General features: G+C 44.6%; 1 protein-coding gene across 5 annotated transcripts in view; it reads right to left on the reverse strand.

The window, feature by feature from the left end:
- The window catches only part of TBCEL (tubulin folding cofactor E like), a 112511-nt gene that overhangs the window by 46391 nt on the left and 47060 nt on the right, over positions 1-19060 (reverse strand). For all 5 annotated transcript variants that reach the window (XM_077457362.1, XM_077457364.1, XM_077457365.1 and 2 more), the window contains one exon: positions 15175-15316. In XM_077457362.1, coding sequence (XP_077313488.1) covers positions 15175-15307 — 133 coding nt within the window. In that variant the 5' untranslated portion in view covers positions 15308-15316. The remainder of the gene's footprint in view (positions 1-15174; positions 15317-19060) is intronic.

A 19060-nucleotide genomic window follows, 5' to 3' on the forward strand; every position in this document is an offset into this window, starting at 1 on the left:
CGAATTTCAGGCAAACAGCTTGAAAACATAATAGATTTTTTTTTACCTGCTCAAGGATTTGTAAATTTGTGCAGCCACTGCTGAACCCTTGACAGACGGTGCAGGCAAATCATTAACCTTCAGCAGGATAACCTTAAAGGGGTTGTAAAGGTTAGTTTTTTTATTTTCTAAATAGGTTCCTTTAAGCTAGTGCATTGTTGGTTTACTTACCTTTTCCTTCGATTTCTCTTCTAAATGTTTTTTCTCTTTGTTTTCTGTGTCTGAATTTTTTTACTTTAGGTAAAACAAAAAGCTCCACTCTAAGTGCAGTAAGTCTGGTTATTTAAATAAAAAGCTAAAAGCATGGTACTCACAAAAGGTACAACACTGTTATGCATATAATGCCAGATGTCCATGGGATGGATAGGAGTCATGCACTGGATGGCAGCAGTGTTCAAACAGAAAGCTGGAACAAAGTGTGTAAACACTTCCTGCGGGTGGAACGCAAGCCGACAACCAGGACCACGACGTCAGGGAACAACAGCCAATTGGCGACGCGTTTACGGAGCTACGCCCCTTCCTCGGGCCTAACATAGGCTGTAATTGGACCCTTCTTATAGAGCTGGAGATCACTTCCAATTGGTTAGCAAGACCGACTGAATTGGATATCTACTGACGTTATACTAAAGGAATGGAAAATAATAATGATAATAGAAATAATGGAAAAAAATAATAAAATGAAAATAATGAAAATAAAAAAGAAACTGAAATAATAAAAAATAAAATATATAAAAAAAATAATAATAATAAAGAATTAAATATGAGAAAGGAAATAAAAATACAAATTAAAATAAAAATAAATAAAAAAAGACAGAAAAAAAATGAAAAAGGAAAAGAAAAAAAAAAAACTAAAAAAAAAAAGAAGAGAAAAAGGACAGAAGGGGGAAGAAACCCTAGAGGGTAGGGGAATGACGAAAAGAATAGATGAGGAGGACCTGAAACTCATGTTGACGTTAACTAATGGACCAAAAATAACCTAAATGCAAACTAAATCTGCATTTGGCTATTTTTGAAAACCAATTCACAAAAGTACCAATATACATATTCCTAATCTTCTAATTTTCCACGTACATTGATTCTTATAGGACCAATATATGTGCAAATAAGAACATGTTCTTTTAAAATGTGCGCTTGAGGTCGTCATTGTTATTCTTTGATCCAGTTTTTTATACTAGATGACATATATAAGTTTTGATGTGAATTTTTATGTCCATTCGTCCAGTCCACTCCCTAAGATTATTGACACATTTAATTCCAAGAATGAATTTGATAAAAGCGGTATTATTTGTATTTTTATTTTGTATGTTTATTTATATTCCTGTTAGTAATCATGTTAATTATCTCATGCTATGAATGACCGTGGCGCTGTCCAATAAGCCGCCGGTCTTGCTAACCTACTGGAAGTGATCTCCAGCTCTATAAGAAGGGTCCAATTACAGCCTATGTTAGGCCCAAGGAAGGGGCGTAGCTCCGTAAATGCATCACCAATCGGCTGTTGTCCCGGAAGTGACGTTGTGGTCCTGGTTGTTGGCTTGCGTTCCACCCGCAGGAAGTGTCTACACACTTCGTTTCAGCTTGCTGTTTGAACACTGCTGCCATCCAGTGCATGACTCCTATCCATACCACGGACATATGGCATTATATGCCTAAATGCACAACAGTGTTGTACCTTTGTGAGTACCATGCTTTAGCTTTTTTTTTTTAATAACCAGACTGCACTTAGCCTTTGTACACACGGTCGGACATTCTGACAACAAAATCCACCAGATTTTTTCCGACAGATGTTGTCCGAAACTGGTGTTGCATACACACGGTCGGACAAAGTTGTCGCAAAATCCGATCGTTCAGAACATGATGGCGTTCGTTACGACGGGACCACGTTGTGGCTAGTAGCCAATAGCTTTAGTCTCGTAATTTGATCTGAGCATGCGTGGCACTTTGTCCGATCGGAATTCTCTACAAACAATCTGACAAAGTCCAATCGGATCATGTTGTCGGAAAATTTTTAATCCAGCTCTCAAACTTTGTTGGTCAGACATTCCGATGGAAAAAGTCCAATGGAGACCACACACGGTCGGATTATCCGACAACATGTGTGTACAGGGGCTTAGAGTGGTGCTTTTTGTTTTACCTACAGTATCCATAGAAGATTTTCTTCTTATGCTTCTAAGGGCCTGCCTTCTAAGGCTGGTATTTTCACAAACTACATGGACTTTTCAAAGCCATTGTTTTTATTTATATGCCATTGTTATAGCTGCCATTGTGTAAAATTGTATCCAGTTCCTTTGAATATTTGGGTTGGATTTTAAACATAGTGTGGTTAACAACGCTCATCATATTTTTCTATTTTGTTGAATTTCTCACTTCCGGTTCCTCCTCAGTAAGCTGTTCAGGCTGACTAAACACTGCTTGGATGATGGTGTGAAGTTTACTGAGGAGAAACAGGAAGTGAGAAATTCAGACAAAGAAAAAAAACATTTAGAGGGGAAAATCGAAGGAAAAGGTAAGTGAATCAACAATGCACTAGCTTAAAAGGAACCTATTTAGAAAATAAAAAACAAAGCTTTACAACCCCTTTAATGGTGTGGTGAGAAGACACTGAACACAGCAGTAAAAGAAAGCTTGAGGTTCCCTACCCCTGGCTTAGATCATGTCTCTGATCATGCGTCTTTCTGTCAACACATGTGCATGCAGCAGAGCGAGACTTTCTTCAATGTTTGACCTTTCACTCCTAATTTGAGCACTGCAGAACAGGGGATTACAGGGGAGAATGATGTCAAAGTATATGCAAACTCAACTGCTGAAAACTTTTATAAACATTAACATTTTTATTTAAAAAGTAGTTTTATATTCTTTGTCTTGGTTTAATGATCATGATATCACTGTGCTTGATTAGCCAGCAAATTCACCTGACCTAAACCCCATTGAGAATCTGTGGGGTATGTCAAGAGGAAGATGAGAGACACCAGACCCAACAATGCAGATGAGCTGAAGGCCCCCATCAAAGCAACCTGGGCTTCCATAACACCTCAGAGGTAGAAGGCTGATCGTCTTTGTGCCACGTCACATTGATGCAGTAGTTCTTGCAAAAGGAGCCCTGACCAAGTATTGAGTGCATACTATAATGTACATGGACATACTTTTCAGTAGGCCAAAATCTCAGTATTAAAAATCGTTTTTATCTTATGTAATATTCAAATTTTTGAAGATAGTGAATTTGGGGTTTTCACTAGGTGTAAGCCATAATCATCAAAATTAAAAGAAAGAAATGCTTGAAATATATCACTCTGTGTGTAACGCATCTACATAAAATATAGGAGTTTCACTTTTTCAATTGAATTACTGAAATAAACTTTTTGATGATATTATAATTTTATGAGATGCATCTGTGTGTATATTATATACATACACACACACACACACACACACACACACACACACACACACACACACACACACACACACACACACACACACACCACAGTATCTCACCCCTCACATATTTGTAAATATTTTATCTTTTCATGTGACAACACTGAAGAAATTACACTTTACTACAAAGTAAAGCAGTAAGTCTACAGCATGGGTCTTCAAACTATGGCCCTCCAGTTGTTCGGGAACTACAATTCCCATCATGCTCAGTCATGTCTGTGAACATCAGAGTTTTACAATGCCTCATGGGATGTGTAGTTTCACAACAGCTGGAGGGCCGTAGTTTGAGGATCCCTGGTCTACAGCTTGTATAACAGTGTAAAAATTTGCTGTCTCCTCAAAATTCTGAAAGAAATTGAAAACCATACTTTTTGTACAAGCTTTTGGATAATTTTAATGGGGTGTGACGGACAGATTCCCTGTTTTTTATCCTGTATGTTGCTATTTTAATGTCAATGTCTTTTGTTTTGCGCATCAAGGCTTTCAGGTAAGACTGTGTGGGTTAAGCATTTTAATAAATAAATAAAATAACTCAACACACAGCCATTATTATCTAAACCCCTGGCAACAAAAGTGAGTACACCCTAAATGACTATGTACAAAATGGGCCCAAAGTGTCAATATTTTGTGTGGCCACCATTATTTTCCAGCACTGCCTTAACCTTAAGTCCTCTTCCATTCCTCCATGACAACATCATGGAGCTGGTGGATATTAGAGACCTTGCGCTCCTCCATATCCCACAGATGCTCAATAGGGTTTTGGTCTGGAGACATGCTTGGCCAGTCCCTGACCTTTACCCCCAGCTTCTTTAGCAAGGCAGTGGTCGTCTTGGAGCTGCGTTTGGGGTCATTATCTTGTTGGAATACTATCGTGTGGCCCAGTCCCCGAAGGGAGGGGATCATGCTCTGCTTCAGTATATCATAGTACATGTTGGCATTCATGGTTACCTCAATGAACTGTAGCTCCCCAGTGCCGTCAGCACTCATGCAGCCCCAGACCATGACACTCCCACCACCATGCTTGACTGTAGCCAAGACACACTTGTCTTTGTACTCCTCACCTGGTTGCTACCACACACGCTCGACACCCTCTGAACCAAATAAGTTTATCTTGGTCTCATTAGACCACAGGACATGGTTCCAGTAATCCATGTCCTTAGTCTGCTTGTCTTCAGCAAACTGTTTGCGGGCTTTCTTGTGCATCATCTTCAGAAGAAGCTTCCTTCTGGAACAACAGTCATGCAGACCAATTTGATGCAGTGTGAGGCGTATGGTCTGAGCACTGACTGGCAGACCCCCCCCACCCCGTCAAAATCTACAGCAATGCTGGCAGCACTCATACATCTAGGGCTGGAACTAACGATTATTTTCATAATCGATTAGTTGGCCAATTATTGCTTTGATCAATTAATTGGTTCATAACCTTAAAAAAAGTGTGGTGTATAATTATATAAGTTAAAAAAAAAAGGCAATTTATTCTTAAATATCTAAATGCAGTGGTAAATATAAATAATCAACTATATGGTTAGGGAGCAAATCTCTAATCCACTCTGAGAATAACAAATAGAAGAGATATACTGTATATACTATTAGAGGAGACATACTGTATATACCATTAGAGGGTGAATCTGGTAAATATCAGACTCAGAGATCAATTTTTTTTATTTAAAGAAAAAAAAAAAAAAAAAAGTTAAAGACTGTTTTGCAGATTATCAAACAGAACTGTAATATATTATATGCTGGCCATACAAAAACAATGTCTGCCCTCCAAAAAAACGGCTATAACCCCTCACACTGCATCCAGCAGCTTAGTTTGTCAAAAAGCAGTACAAACATACATAGGAGGGGTGGGTGCTGTGTTCGTCAATGAATTTCGAGTGCAAAAATCCTATTTTCTCTTTCGTTCATTGACGGACACAGCATCTTCATCTTGACCTTCGGGACGTCCCAAAGCAAAAAACGAACAGCAAGAAAATAACTCCACCCATAACAACCAGAGTTCCTCAATGGAGGTAAACAGTCGTCTGCAAAACCCTGCGGCCGAAGCAAGCATCCGAATATGCCCTCACATCAACCTTGTAAAATTCAGTAAAAGTGGACGACCAGGCTGCTGCCTTACACACCTGGGAAACGGACGCTTGATGTTGGAAAGCCCAGGAGACACCAATTGCCCTGGTCGAATACGCAGTGACAGGAAAGGGGGCGCCCGCCCCCTTAAGGCATAAGCCTGAACCACAATCGGTCTGATGCCCCGAGAAATGGTGGCCGCCGAGACCGTCAGGCCCTGGAACAGCCACCGACACAAACAGCGAGTCCAACCTCCTAAAAGGAGCCGTAGCAGACAGATACACCCACAGAGCCTAGACCACATCAAAGGAATGCAAACCTCTTAGGGGTTTGACGGCCGAGGACATAAGGACGGAAGCACAATGTCCTCATTTAGATGAAAGGGTTAAACCACCTTTGGAAGAAATGAAGGCTGCAGGCGCAGCACCACCTTATCCTTGTGGAGGACCAAGTAGGGAGATTTGCATGGCAAGGCCGCCAACTCAGAAACCCTCCTGGCAGATGTAATAGCCACTAGAAAGACTACTTTCTGAGAGAGTGTCAATAAGGGTATCTCCCTAATGTTTTTCAAAAGGCGATTTCTGAAGCACCAAGAGCACCAGATTCAAATCCCACGGCAGGCAGTGGTGGTCGAACCGGAGGGGCCACGTGTCGAACCCCCTGAACAAATGTACTCGCCAATAAATGAGTTGCCAGAGGTCGCTGAAAAAAATACAGCCAAAGCCGATACCTGTCCCTTAATGGTGCTTAAGGCCAGTTTCTGATCCACTCCTCGCTGCAAAAACAGCAGGATCCTGGAAACTGAATATTTACGCGGACGCCACCCCATCTCCATGGAGATGTAGGTCTTCCACGTACGATGATAAATCTTGCGAGAAGAGGACTTCCGTGCCCTTAGCATAGTGGAGATTACCCAATCCGACAGACCTCGATCCCTTAGCAGCGGGCTTTCAATAGCCATGCCGTTAAAGCCAGCAACTGTAAAGCAGGATGAAGTATTGGACCTTGCGACAGACAGTCCGCTCACATCAGCAGCCGCCAAGGAACATCTGCCACCATTCCTACTAAGTCAGCGTACGAAGGATGCCAAGGCCAACCTGGCGCAATCAGAATCACCAGAAATTCCCTCGCCCTCCACTCTGCGAAGCAGACATGGTAGAAGTTTGAGTGGGGGAAGGCATAAATCAGCCGATAATGCCCCCATGGAGCCACCAACGCATCTGTAGCGTCGGTCCAGGGATGTTTTGACCTGGCCACAAACCTCTGAACCTTCTGATTGAGTCGAGAAGCCAGGAGATCCACATCTGGCGTGCCCCACCTTAGGCAAAGGAGCCAAAATCGGATGTAGTGACCATTCCCCTTGGTCCAGTATCTGACGACATAAGTAGTCCGCTTGCCAGTTTTCTACGCCCAGAATGTACACGACCGACAGAGCCGGCACGCGCCCCTCTGCCCACAGCAGGATGTGAGCGACCTCCAGGGCTGCAGCCGAGCTCCTTGTTCCTCCTTGATGGTTGACATATGCCACTGCCGTGGCGTTGTCCGACTGGATCCTGACCGGACACCCCTGCAGCCTCTGTGACCACGTGGAGAAGCAACGCCTGATTGCCTGAAGTTCCAGCACATTGATCGGCAGGCAGGATCTTCCTGCGTCCAGTGACCCTGGGGCGACTGTACGCCCCAAACTCACCCCCAACTGGTCAGGCTGGTGTCCGTTGTGATCATCATCCAATGAAGAGGAAGGAACGACTTCCCGGACCGTAGGACCGGAGACTCAGCCACCAGAGCAGGGAATCCCTTTTCCCATTTGGACAGGATCTCCTTTTGCAAGACTCGAGTTTGGAATTTGAGCATACAGTACCACCTCGAAAGTGGCTACCATGAGACCCAGGACTCGCATGCAAAAACGCAGCGACGACCACCTGCGGGACACCAACAACTTCACTGTAGCTTGAAGAGTCTGCAGCTTGTCCGAAGGGAGAAAGACTCTCGCCTCTGGAGGAGTCCAGAACCAAGCCCAGGTACTCCAGTCGTTGAGTCGGCACCAACACCGACTTCTGGAGGTTCAGTACCCAACCAAACTCCCGAAGAGTTTGCATGGGGATTGTCACATCCTCCCTTAATTCTGAGGCGGAACCTGCTCTCAGGAGGAGATCGTCCAGGTAACCCATGATTGCGATCCCTCGCTGCCTTAGCAAAGCCAGAATTGGGGCTAGCACCTTGGTGAAGACCCTTGGTGCAGACGCTAGACCAAAAGGGAGAGCTACAAATTGGTAGTGCTAGTCCTCAACCGCAAATCGCAGTAACCTCTGATGTCTGACGCAGATGGGGACATGCAAGTATGCGTCCTTGATGTCCAGGGATGCCACAAAATCCCAGATGGAGTGCAGCGACCAACTGATTCCATCCAGAACCATTGTACACAAAGCTGTTGAGGGCCTTGAGATCCAAGACCGGACGGACCCCTTCTTTGGGACTACAGATTGGCATAGAATCCCTGAAACCTTTTCGGCATTGGCACAAGCACTATCGCCCCGCGCAGCAGCAGGTCCTGTACTGCCCCAAACAGGGCTTCCCGACGAGCCGGAAGAAGATGAAGGTTGGAGGGGAAAAAAAATCTGTTTGGCAGACAAGAAAAACTATCTTGTATGCCGATGAAACCAGTTCGCAGACCCACTGGTCGGAAAGTAGGGAGGTCCACCGAGCTGCAAACTCCCGAAGGCGAAACCCCCACCCGAGAGTTGGGGCAAACCTTCATGCGGCATCAGATTTGCTCGCAGGCATGTTTGGCTTGTGAAACCAGGGACGCTTTTGTCCCTCAGTGGTCACCTTGTCGGACTGGGAACACTTACCTGCCGAGCCGGGTGAACGAAAATTAAGCTTCTGAGTGGAAAAGGAGGGCCCTTGCCTACGGGCCTCTAGAGAGCAAGGGGGCATCACAGACATACTTAAGGCCCTGCACCAACTTGTCCACCACCTCCACGCAGACCAGGGAAGACTGTTGCTTCTCCAACTCACGGTGCAACAATTTAGCCCATTCAGTAAGGGTCTGGGACACCAGGCCGTGGCTAACAATGGCCGCAATGCTGACCCCACCACCGTAAGCATGGACCAGGCAACAGCCTCGGCCCTCCTGTCAGCAGAGTCCTTGATAGCAGGGGTCCCTTCCACCGGAATTGTGGTTACCTTATTTAACCTGGATACCGGGGACTCAACAACCGGAGATGTCAATTTCTTCAGGAAACTCTCCTCAAAGGGGTAACGCACTGCCACGCGTCTCAGGACTGAAAAGGCCCGCTGCGGGCTTCCCCACTCCTTGTAAAGAAACTAATCAAAATAAGTTAGGTAAGGAAACACCTTAGCTGTGCGGGCCGGCTTCTGAGACCCAAAAGGGACCGACACCTATGTAGATGCCCCCGCCATATCCTCCATCTTTTGGGTATCCTGCACTGCTGTGATAAGTGCTCCTACAAGCCCTTTTTCCTGCGCTGACCCGGACATGGAGTCATTCTCACTATCCAAATGGTCCTGGTCTGCATTGTCTGAAACTTCAGAACAGGGACCGCCTGCCACAGCGGGACACGAGTCTGAATCAGAACTTTCCCCAGAAGACGGTGGATGGAGGGGGCATTTTTTAGCGCCCTTGCACCCACACGCCGCTTTCACCCTGGCAACAAAGGACTCCATGACCACCGACAGAGCGTCCATAGGCACCGCAGGTGCAGGGGAATCGGTTGCCATAACAGATATGTCACAAACTAAGGGGTCCCCGCAGGACTCACCACCCTGACCCAGGTACTGAGCTGTGCTGCCGCTGTCCGCTCTCCCGTGTCAGCCACGAGGTGTTCTGTGTAAAAAGCACGCCGTTCTAGAAAGAAACAGTCACTCAGTGCTAGAGGCAAAACAAGCTGAGGCTACTAGAAAATGGCTGCCGGCCGTGTCAGCAACAAGCACCAGGAAAATGTCCGCCAGACTTCCAGAAAATGGCTGAAAGGGGAAAAAACTGTCTGTGGCTACAGAAAAATGGCCGGCGCTTCAGGAAAATGGGGCAGTCCGCACGGCGGCCTCCCCACATAGCGTACACACTAAAACACCCCACCATGGCCAAAGAAACAGGGAAGAGGACGAGCGGACCACCAACAAACAGCACGGCCCCCTGCCAGGGCCAGGACTCGGAGCCCCCCCCGCCCCCGAGGACCCCCAGCCAGGTACGTGCACCGCACTCCCATATGCCCAGTCACACAGCAACCCATAGCGTGGGGAGGAGGGACAGGGAGAAAAGAAAGTGAGCGTGAGACCCCTCCCCCGCCAGTCGACCTCCCAGGGAATGCCCAGTTGCTCCATCCTGCAGAGACAGGTGGAACCATACTTACCCCTCCTGCAGGGACTGCTGGACGCATTCCACGGACAGACCCATCACCTGAGCAGTACGGGGTGGCTGTCGGCCATGGCACACTGTGACACGGACAGCAGTAGCCGGGTCATATGTGTGCCCCCGGAGCATATAGCTCACCGGCCGCCCCTGGATCAGACGGGGCATGTTGTGGCCGACCCAGCGTATAGCTAAGGTCTGCTCACGCTCGATGGCCAGGCTGGGGAGACTACCAGGATCTATATTATCCAGCCTGTCACCCAGCCCAGCTATTGATTGTAGATCAAAGGAATCAAAAATGCAGAAAAACTAAAAAATTTCCAGGACCAATGGTCCCCACCGGGAACCAGGTCCTTCTCCTACACTAGGCAAAAAAAAAAAAACTGAGCTGCTGGATGCAATGTGAGGGGTTATAGCCAGTAGGACTGCCCCCTGGGCAGTACTGTGCAGTTTTGCTGTTTTTACATATTCTGCCTATTCCTCTCCTGAAGTTGGTGATATAAACCTAAGGTCAAGATGAAGATGCTGTTTCCGTCAATGAACGAAAGAGAAAATGTTATTTTAAGAACTTTGTTCAATTTTCTAATCATTAGTGTGGTCAAATCGCCGTTATTTGTCAACCACAGTGATGGGAAAATTTAGAAATAATAGAAAACTTCTTGGTCATAAGAATTTTCAGACAGTTTATGTGGTTTTTGTTCAGAAATTACATTGATTTTAAAAAAGAATGTTAAAAGCAAGTGAACATTTCAAACATTCTTTCATTCAGCAAATGTACAAAGATTTTTCATATGAATAGTCTCTTCTGAAAATTGATCCATGTGGCCAGGCCCAGCATAAGGCTCGGTGCACACCTATGTAGTTTGCTTTTTATCTGTTTTTGCAGTTATTTTTGCCGTGTGATTTGATTTTGCTGCGATTTGTGTTTTTACACTTTTTTGGGAGAATTTATTGTTGATTAAACAATAAATTTGCAGCGTGCATGATTAAAAAACACAAATTGCTGCAAAAACATATTGCATGCTTTTCTGCAGCTTCTCCATTGAAGTATAGTAAACCAAAAAAGCACCATTGTGCATTGAAAAAAGTCCCTAACCCTTTCCAAATACGTAGTGGCTGAAAAAAGCATAGATATGATCGTGTCCCATAGGAAACCATGTTAAATGAACTGTAGTTTGTTTCTACAAAAAGCACCAAAAAACGTATAGGTGTGAACCAGGCCTAAGACATTTAGTAACATAATGGGGTTTAAAAAAAAAAAAAAAAAAATAGTACTGTGGAGCAGTGAAAGTAATACCGTATATACTCGAGTATAGGCCGACCCGAGTATAAGCCGAGGCCCCCAATTTACCCCCAAAAAACTGGAAAACTTATTGACTCGTGTATAAGCCGAGGGTGAGACATGGCTGTCCATCCCTGTGTGTGTGTCCGTCCATCCCTGTGTGTCCATCCATCCCTGTGTGTGTATCCATCCATCCATCCATCCCTGTGTGTGTGTGTGTGTGTGTGTGTGTATTCATCCATCCATCCATCCCTGTGTGTGTGTGTGTGTGTGTGTATCCATCCATCCATCCATCCCTGTGTGTGTGTGTGTGTGTATCCATCCATCCATCCATCCCTGTGTGTGTGTGTGTGTGTGTGTCCGTGCAGCCTTGTGTGTGTGTGTGTGTGTGTGTGTGTGTGTGTGTGTGTGTGTGTGTGTGTGTGTGTGTCCGTGCAGCCTTGTGTGTGTGTGTGTGTGTGTGTGTGTGTGTGTGTGTGTGTGTGTGTGTGTGTGTGTGTGTGTGTCCGTGCAGCCTTGTGTGTGTGTGTCCAGCCTACCTGTGTCCCAAGCCTCCGTCCCGAGCCGCCGTCGTCCCGAGCCTCCTCCGACCCGTGCCGTGCCTCCTCCGTCCCGTGCCTCCTCCGTCCCGTGCCGTGCCTCCTCCTTCCCGTGCCTCCTCCGTCCCGTGCCGTGCCGATGGATCGCCGCTCTTCTCGGCGGCCATTCTACAATTCAAAATTCCGCCTCCGCCTGTGATAGGCGGAACACTCTATTTCCCAGCAGCCTGTGTTCCGCCTATCACGGACATCCTCTCATACTCGTCCGTAGTATGAGAATGAGCGGATGTCCGTGATAGGTGGAACACTGACTGCTGGGAAATTCAGTGTTCCGCCTATCACAGGCGGAGGCGGAGAAGGAGGCGCGGCTTTTAAATTTTAATGTCCGCCGTCTGTCTGCTCGATACGCTGATCGAGCAGTCAGACAGCGGTGACTCGAGTATAAGCCGAGGGGGCACTTTCAGCCTCAAAAAAGAGGCTGAAAATCTCGGCTTATACTCGAGTATATACGGTACTTACAGTAGCAATTTGCTCTTTTTGTACTATAAAGTGCTAATTTTAGTTTTTTTTAACCCCATCATGTTATTGGCCAATTAATCGATTATGAAAATAGTAATCAATTAATGTCATAATCGATTAGTTGTCTCGGCCCTACATATGTCTATTTCCCAAAGAAAAACTCTGGATATGACACTGAGCACGTGTACTCAACTTCTTTGGTCAACCATGGCAAGGCCCGTTCTGAGTGGAACCTGTCCTGTTAAACCGCTGTATGAGCTTGACCACCGTGCTGCAGCTCAGTTTCAGGGTCTTGGCAATCTTCTTATAGCCTAGGCCAGTGATGGTGAACCTCGGCACCCCAGATGTTTTGGAACTACATTTCCCATGATGCTCAACTACACTGCAGAGTGCATGAGCATCATGGGAAATGTAATTCCAAAACATCTGGGGTGCCAAGGTTCACCATCACTCGCCTAGGCCATCTTTATGTAGAGCAACAATTCTTTTTTTCAGATCCTCAGAGAGTTCTTCGTCATGAGATGCCATGTTGAACTTCCAGTGACCAGTATGAGAGAGTGAGAGCGACAATACCAAATTTAACACACCTGCTCCGCATTCACACCTGAGACCTTGTAACACTAATGTGTCATATGACACTGGGGGAGGGAAAATAGCTAACTGGGCCCAATTTGGACATTTTCACTAAGTGGTGTACTCACTTTTGTTGCCAGCGGTTTAGACATTAATGACTGTGTGTTGAGTTATTTGGAGGGGACAACAAATGTACACTGTTATACAAGCTGTACACTCACTACTTTACATTGTAGCAAAGTGTCATTTCTTCAGTGTTGTCACATGAAAAGTGATAATAAAATATTTACAAAAATGTGAGGGGTGTACTCACTTTTGTGAGACACAGATATTTTATATTATATATATATATATACAGTGGTGTGAAAAAGTGTTTGCCCCCTTCCTCATTTCCTGTTCCTTTGCATGTTTGTCACACTTAAGTGTTTTGGAACATCAAACCAATTTAAACAATAGTCAAGGACAACACAAGTAAACACAAAATGCAATTTGTAAATGAAGGTGTTTATTATTAAAGGTGAAAAAAAATCCAAACCATCATGGCCCTGTGTGAAAAAGTGATTGCCCCCCTTGTTAAAACATACTATAACTGTGGTTGTCCACACCTGAGTTCAATTTCTCTAGCCACACCCAGGCCTGATTATTGCCACACCTGTTCACAATCAAGGCATCACTTAAATAGGAGCTGCTTGACACAGTAAGGTCCACCAGAAGATCCTTAAAAGCTACACATCATGCCGAGACCCAAAGAAATTCAGGAACAATTGAGAAAGAAAGTAATTGAGATCTATCAGTCTGGAAAGGGTTATAAAGCCATTTCCAAAGCTTTGGGAATCCAGCGAACCACAGTGAGAGCCATTATCCACAAATGGCGAAGACATGGAACAGTGGTGAACCTTCCCAGGAGTGGCCGGCCGCCCAAAATTACCCCAAGAGCGCAGCGACGACTCATCCAAGAGGTCACAAAAGACCCCACAACAACGTCCAAGGAACTGCAGGCCTCACTTGCCTCAGTTAAGGTCAGCGTTCATGCCTCCACCATCAGGAAAAGACTGGGCAAAAATGGCCTGCATGGCAGAGTTCCAAGGAGAAAACCACTGCTGAGCAAAAAGAACATCAAAGCTCGTCTCAATTTCTCCACAACACATCTTGATGATCCCCAAGACTTTTGGGACAACATTCTGTGGACCGATGAGACAAAAGTGGAACTCTTTGGAAGGTGTGTGTCCAAGTATATCTGGCGTAGAAGGAACACTGCATTTCATAAAAAGAACATTATACCAACAGTAAAATATGGTGGTGGTAGTGTGATGGTCTGGGGCTGTTTTGCTGCTTCAGGACCTGGAAGACTTGCCGTGATAAAAGGAACTATGAATTCTGCTGTCTACCAAGAGATCCTGAAGGAGAATGTCCGACCATCTGTTCGTGTACTCAAGCTGAAACGAACTTGGGTTCTGCAGCAGGACAATGATCCTAAACACACCAGCAAGTCCACCACTGAATGGCTGAAGAAAAACAAAATGAAGACTTTGGAGTGGCCTAGCCAAAGTCCTGACCTGAATCCTATTGAGATGTTGTGGTATGACCTTAAAAAGGCCGTTCATGCTCGAAAACCCTCTAATGTAACTGAATTAGGACAATTCTGCAAAGATGAGTGGGCCAAAATTCCTCCAGGACGCTGTAAAAGCCTCATTGCACGTTATCGCAAACGCTTGGTTGCAGTTGTTGCTGCTAAGGGTGGCCCAACCAGTTATTAGGTTTAGGGGGCAATCACTTTTTCACACAGGGCCATGATGGTTTGGATTTTTTTTCACCTTTAATAATAAACACCTTCATTTACAAATTGCATTTTGTGTTTACTTGTGTTGTCCTTGACTATTGTTTAAATTGGTTTGATGTTCCGAAACACTTAAGTGTGACAAACATGCAAAGGAACAGGAAATGAGGAAGGGGGCAAACACTTTTTCACACCACTGTATATATATATACACACACATACATATACACACACACACACACGCTATAAATATATATTTTTTTTCTATAAGTGATCACATAAATCTGTGTTCTCGGATGTAAAGGGGGATAGGAGATAGCTGGGGGTGGAGAAACATCAGAATACCGATCTTATCAGTGAATCACTGTGCATAGGGGCATGTCAGGAAAAGTCTGACCACTGAAGGACAGACAGGATGGGATGTTCTCCCAAGCAAAGCCAAAAAATGCACCACACAGGGATGGATCTGCTCTCATGCCTAGAGTGATCAGTTTGAAGTACATGGTACAACAGATACATATCTGGAATATGAAATGCTGGGGTAACATATTCTTTAAGACAAGTAATTTCATACCTTTCATAGGTGAAACTTGAGGTCCAGCAGGTACATGCACACCAACTCCTGGACCCCTCCTGTACGGAAAGTTTTCTGGACTGTATTTCTCACACAGCACCTGCATAAAACTCCTTCCACATGGTGGCTCCATTTCTGTTACCTGAGAGGAGCAAAATATACATCCAGTTACTTAAAGTTACTGCTGAAACACAATTCTTCACAGAAAAAAATGCAGTACAGAATAATTGTGTTGTATTGGTAAGGAATGAGTATTAAAAATTGGTAATTATGTGCTATAGTGCTTTAAACAAAAAAAAAAATGGAAATCCTGGGCACTCAAGGACAATATATTTTAGGTGAAATTTCTGGGCTACATCTATCTCTCTTGCAGCTCTTTGTACTTTATCTTCAGGCAAAATATTGCATTCTTATTCAATCTTCTATTTCTGAAAGAATGGAGATTTGTGGAAAGAGGAAGATCAACGACCACATTTACCCAAACACTATATTCACAATCAATGATTGTGGTGGCTAGAGCATCCTGAGACAAGTGACAGACTGAGCAATTAAAGTAGATCTCTGAGCAAATTTACAGGTCTGTGTGAATTAATTTCTGTCAAGTCACAATTTCCTGCACCATTATCATTTTATCAGAGCTCTACCTTTTATCATTAAAAATCAGTCCATTTAGATAAGTGACTCTGCCTAGACCTCAACCAGGGTTCTTTAAAACCTTTGGGTTCCTAGAGGAGTTGCTAGGGGTTCCTTGAGCTGTGAGCATTGGCACATGCACCTTCCAACTGATAGTGCTTGCGCAGTTTTGGCACCAACAACAATCTGTAGGCTTAGTAGAATGGGACCAGTGGAGTTTCTCTTCTCATATCTTAGGTAAGTATTCACTGGCACAGAAAATCTTTATTTGTCTGTAAGGAGGGCATTCTTAACACTGTCCATCCATGTAGGAGGGCATTAAACTGGTATCTGATATAGGGAGGCACTTCTCCACTTAGCCACAATGTGATGGAAACCTTCTGCTGAACACCAAGCTAAGAAGGTCCTCTTCCCACTGACCACTAAAGTAAAGGCCAGACCAGTACAGTGCCTTGCGAAAGTATTCGGCCCCCTTGAACTTTTCAACCTTTTGCCACATTTCAGGCTTCAAACATAAAGATATAAAATTTAATTTTTTTGTGAAGAATCACCAACAAGTGGGACACAATTGTGAAGTGGAACGAAATCTATTGGATATTTTAAACTTTTTTAGCAAATAAAAAACTGAAAAGTGGTGCGTGCAAAATTATTCGGCCCCTTTACTTTCAGTGCAGCAAACTCACTCCAGAAGTTCAGCGAGGATCTCTGATTGATCCAATGTTGTCCTAAATGACTGATGGTGATAAATAGAATCCACCTGTGTGTAATCAAGTCTCTGTATAAATGCACCTTCTCTGTGATAGTCTCAGGGTTCTGTTGAAAGCGTAGAGAGCATCATGAAGACCAAGGAACACACCAGGCAGGTCCATAATACTGTTGTGGAGAAGTTTAAAGCTGGATTTGGATACAAAAAGATTTCCCAAGCTTTAAACATCCCAAAGAGCACTGTGCAAGCGATCATTTTGAAATGGAAGGAGTATCAGACCACTGCAAATCTACCAAGACCTGGCCGTCCCTCTAAACTTTCAGCTCAGACAAGGAGAAGACTGATCAGAGATGCAGCCAAGAGGCCCATGATCACTCTGGATGAACTGCAGAGAACTACAGCTGAGGTGGGAGAGTCTGTCCATAGGACAACAGTCAGTCATACACTGCACAAATCTGGCCTTTATGGAAGAGTGGCAAGAAGAAAGCCATTTCTCAAAGATATCCATAAAAAGTCTCGTCTAAAGTTTGCCACAAGCCACCTGGGAGACACACCAAACATGTGGAAGAAGGTGCTCTGGTCAGATGAAACCAAAAATCAAACTTTTTGCCCACAATGCAAAACGATATATTTGGCGTAAAAGCAACACAGCTCATCACACTCAACACACCATCCCCAATGTCAAACATGGTGGTGGCAGCATCATGGTTTGGGCCTGCTTTTCTTCAGCAGGGACAGGGAAGATGGTTAAAATTGAGGGGAAGATGGATGCAGCCAAATACAGGACCATTCTGGATGAAAACCTGTTGGAGTCTGCAAAAGACCTGAAACTGGCATGGAGATCTATCTTCCAACAAGACAATGATCCCAAACATACAGCAAAATCTACAAAGGAATGGTTCACAAATAAACGTATCCAGGTGTTAGAATGGCCAAGTCAAAGTCCAGACCTGAATCCAATCGAGAATCTGTGGAAAGAGCTGAAAACTGCTGTTCACAAACGCTCTCTATCCAACCTCACTGAGCTCGAGCTGTTTTGCAAGGAAGAATGGGCAAGAATTTCAGTCTCTCGATGTGCATAACTGATAGAGACATACACCAAGCGACTTGCAGCTGTAATCGCAGCAAAAGGTGGCTCTACAAAGTATTAACGCAAGGGGGCCGAATAATTTTGCACGCCCCACTTTTCATTTTTTTATTAGTTAAAAAAGTTTCAAAAATCCAATAGATTTCGTTCCACTTCACAATTGTGTCCCACTTGTTGGTGATTCTTCACAAAAAATACAAATTTTAAATCTTTATGTTTGAAGCCTGAAATGTGGCAAAAGGTTGAAAAGTTCAAGGGGGCCGAATACTTTCGCAAGGCACTGTATCTCTTTTTTTGAGACAGAGAAAGGGACTAAAGAAAAATCTGTATAGAGATTCAATTCATTCAGAAAATAACCGAGAGTGTTACTATGCATCAGCTGTCAGTGTCAGAAGGCACATACCAGTGATCAGTAGTGATCGCTCCATGTGCCATCTCTTCTACAGGGGGGAGTTTAGTAAACACGTTTACACACAAGTCCCCCAAGCCCCTACTTCACACCCCCCCCCCCCCCACCGCTATCTCCAGCCTGACAGATCATAGGAGATCTGTGCAGGGAGAAGCTGCAGGCGGTGGGAGGAAGGAGAGATGTTGGGGGCATTTGGGGGGGGGGGGGTGATCTGACTGCCGGGGTGGGACACATCTGGACCCCTCCCAAGCCCCATGAACATATCGATGTCCCCCGCTGAGACCACCGCCTGTGGAAGGTAATTCCACATCCTTACTGCTCTTACAGTAAAGAACCCTCTACGCAGTTTAAGGTTAAACCTCTTTTCTTCTAATTTTAATGAGTGGCCATGAGTCTTGTTAAACTTCGTTTGGGAGAAAAAGCTTTATCTCTATTGTGGGGTCACCAGTACGGTATTTTTATATTGAAATCATATCTCCTCTCAAGCGAGGAGAGAGAATAAGTTCAGTGCCGGCAGCCTTTCCTCATAACCAATATCCTCCAGACCCTTTATTAGCTTTGTTGCCCTTCTTTGTACTTGCTCCATTTCCAGTGCATCCTTCCTGAGGACTTGTGCCAAGAACTGGACAGCATACTCTAGATGCGGCCTGTAGAGCAGGAGAATTATTGTTTTATCTCTGGAGTTAGTCCCCTTTTTACTGCATGCCAATATTTTGTTTGCTTTGTTAGCAGCAGCTTGGCATTGCATGCCATTGCTGAGTCCATCATCTACTAGGACTCCCAGATTACCTATCATCTACTAGATTCCCCCAGAGGTCCCCCCCCCCCAGTGTATAGATTGCATTCATATTTTTGCCATCCAAGTGCATCAATTTACATTTTTCCATATTGAACCTCATTTGCCATGTAGCTGCCCACCTCATTAATTTGTTCAGAGCTTTTTGCAATGTTTCCACATCCTACGGAGAAGTTATTGCCCTGCTTAGCTTAGTATTGTCCGCAAATACAGAGATTGAACTGTTTACCCCATCCTCCAGGTCGTTTATGAACA

Source organism: Lithobates pipiens, unplaced genomic scaffold, assembly GCF_037356315.1.
Source record: "Lithobates pipiens isolate NorthernLeopardFrog02 unplaced genomic scaffold, aLitPip1_a1.2 Scaffold_27, whole genome shotgun sequence".
NCBI lineage: Eukaryota > Metazoa > Chordata > Amphibia > Anura > Ranidae > Lithobates > Lithobates pipiens.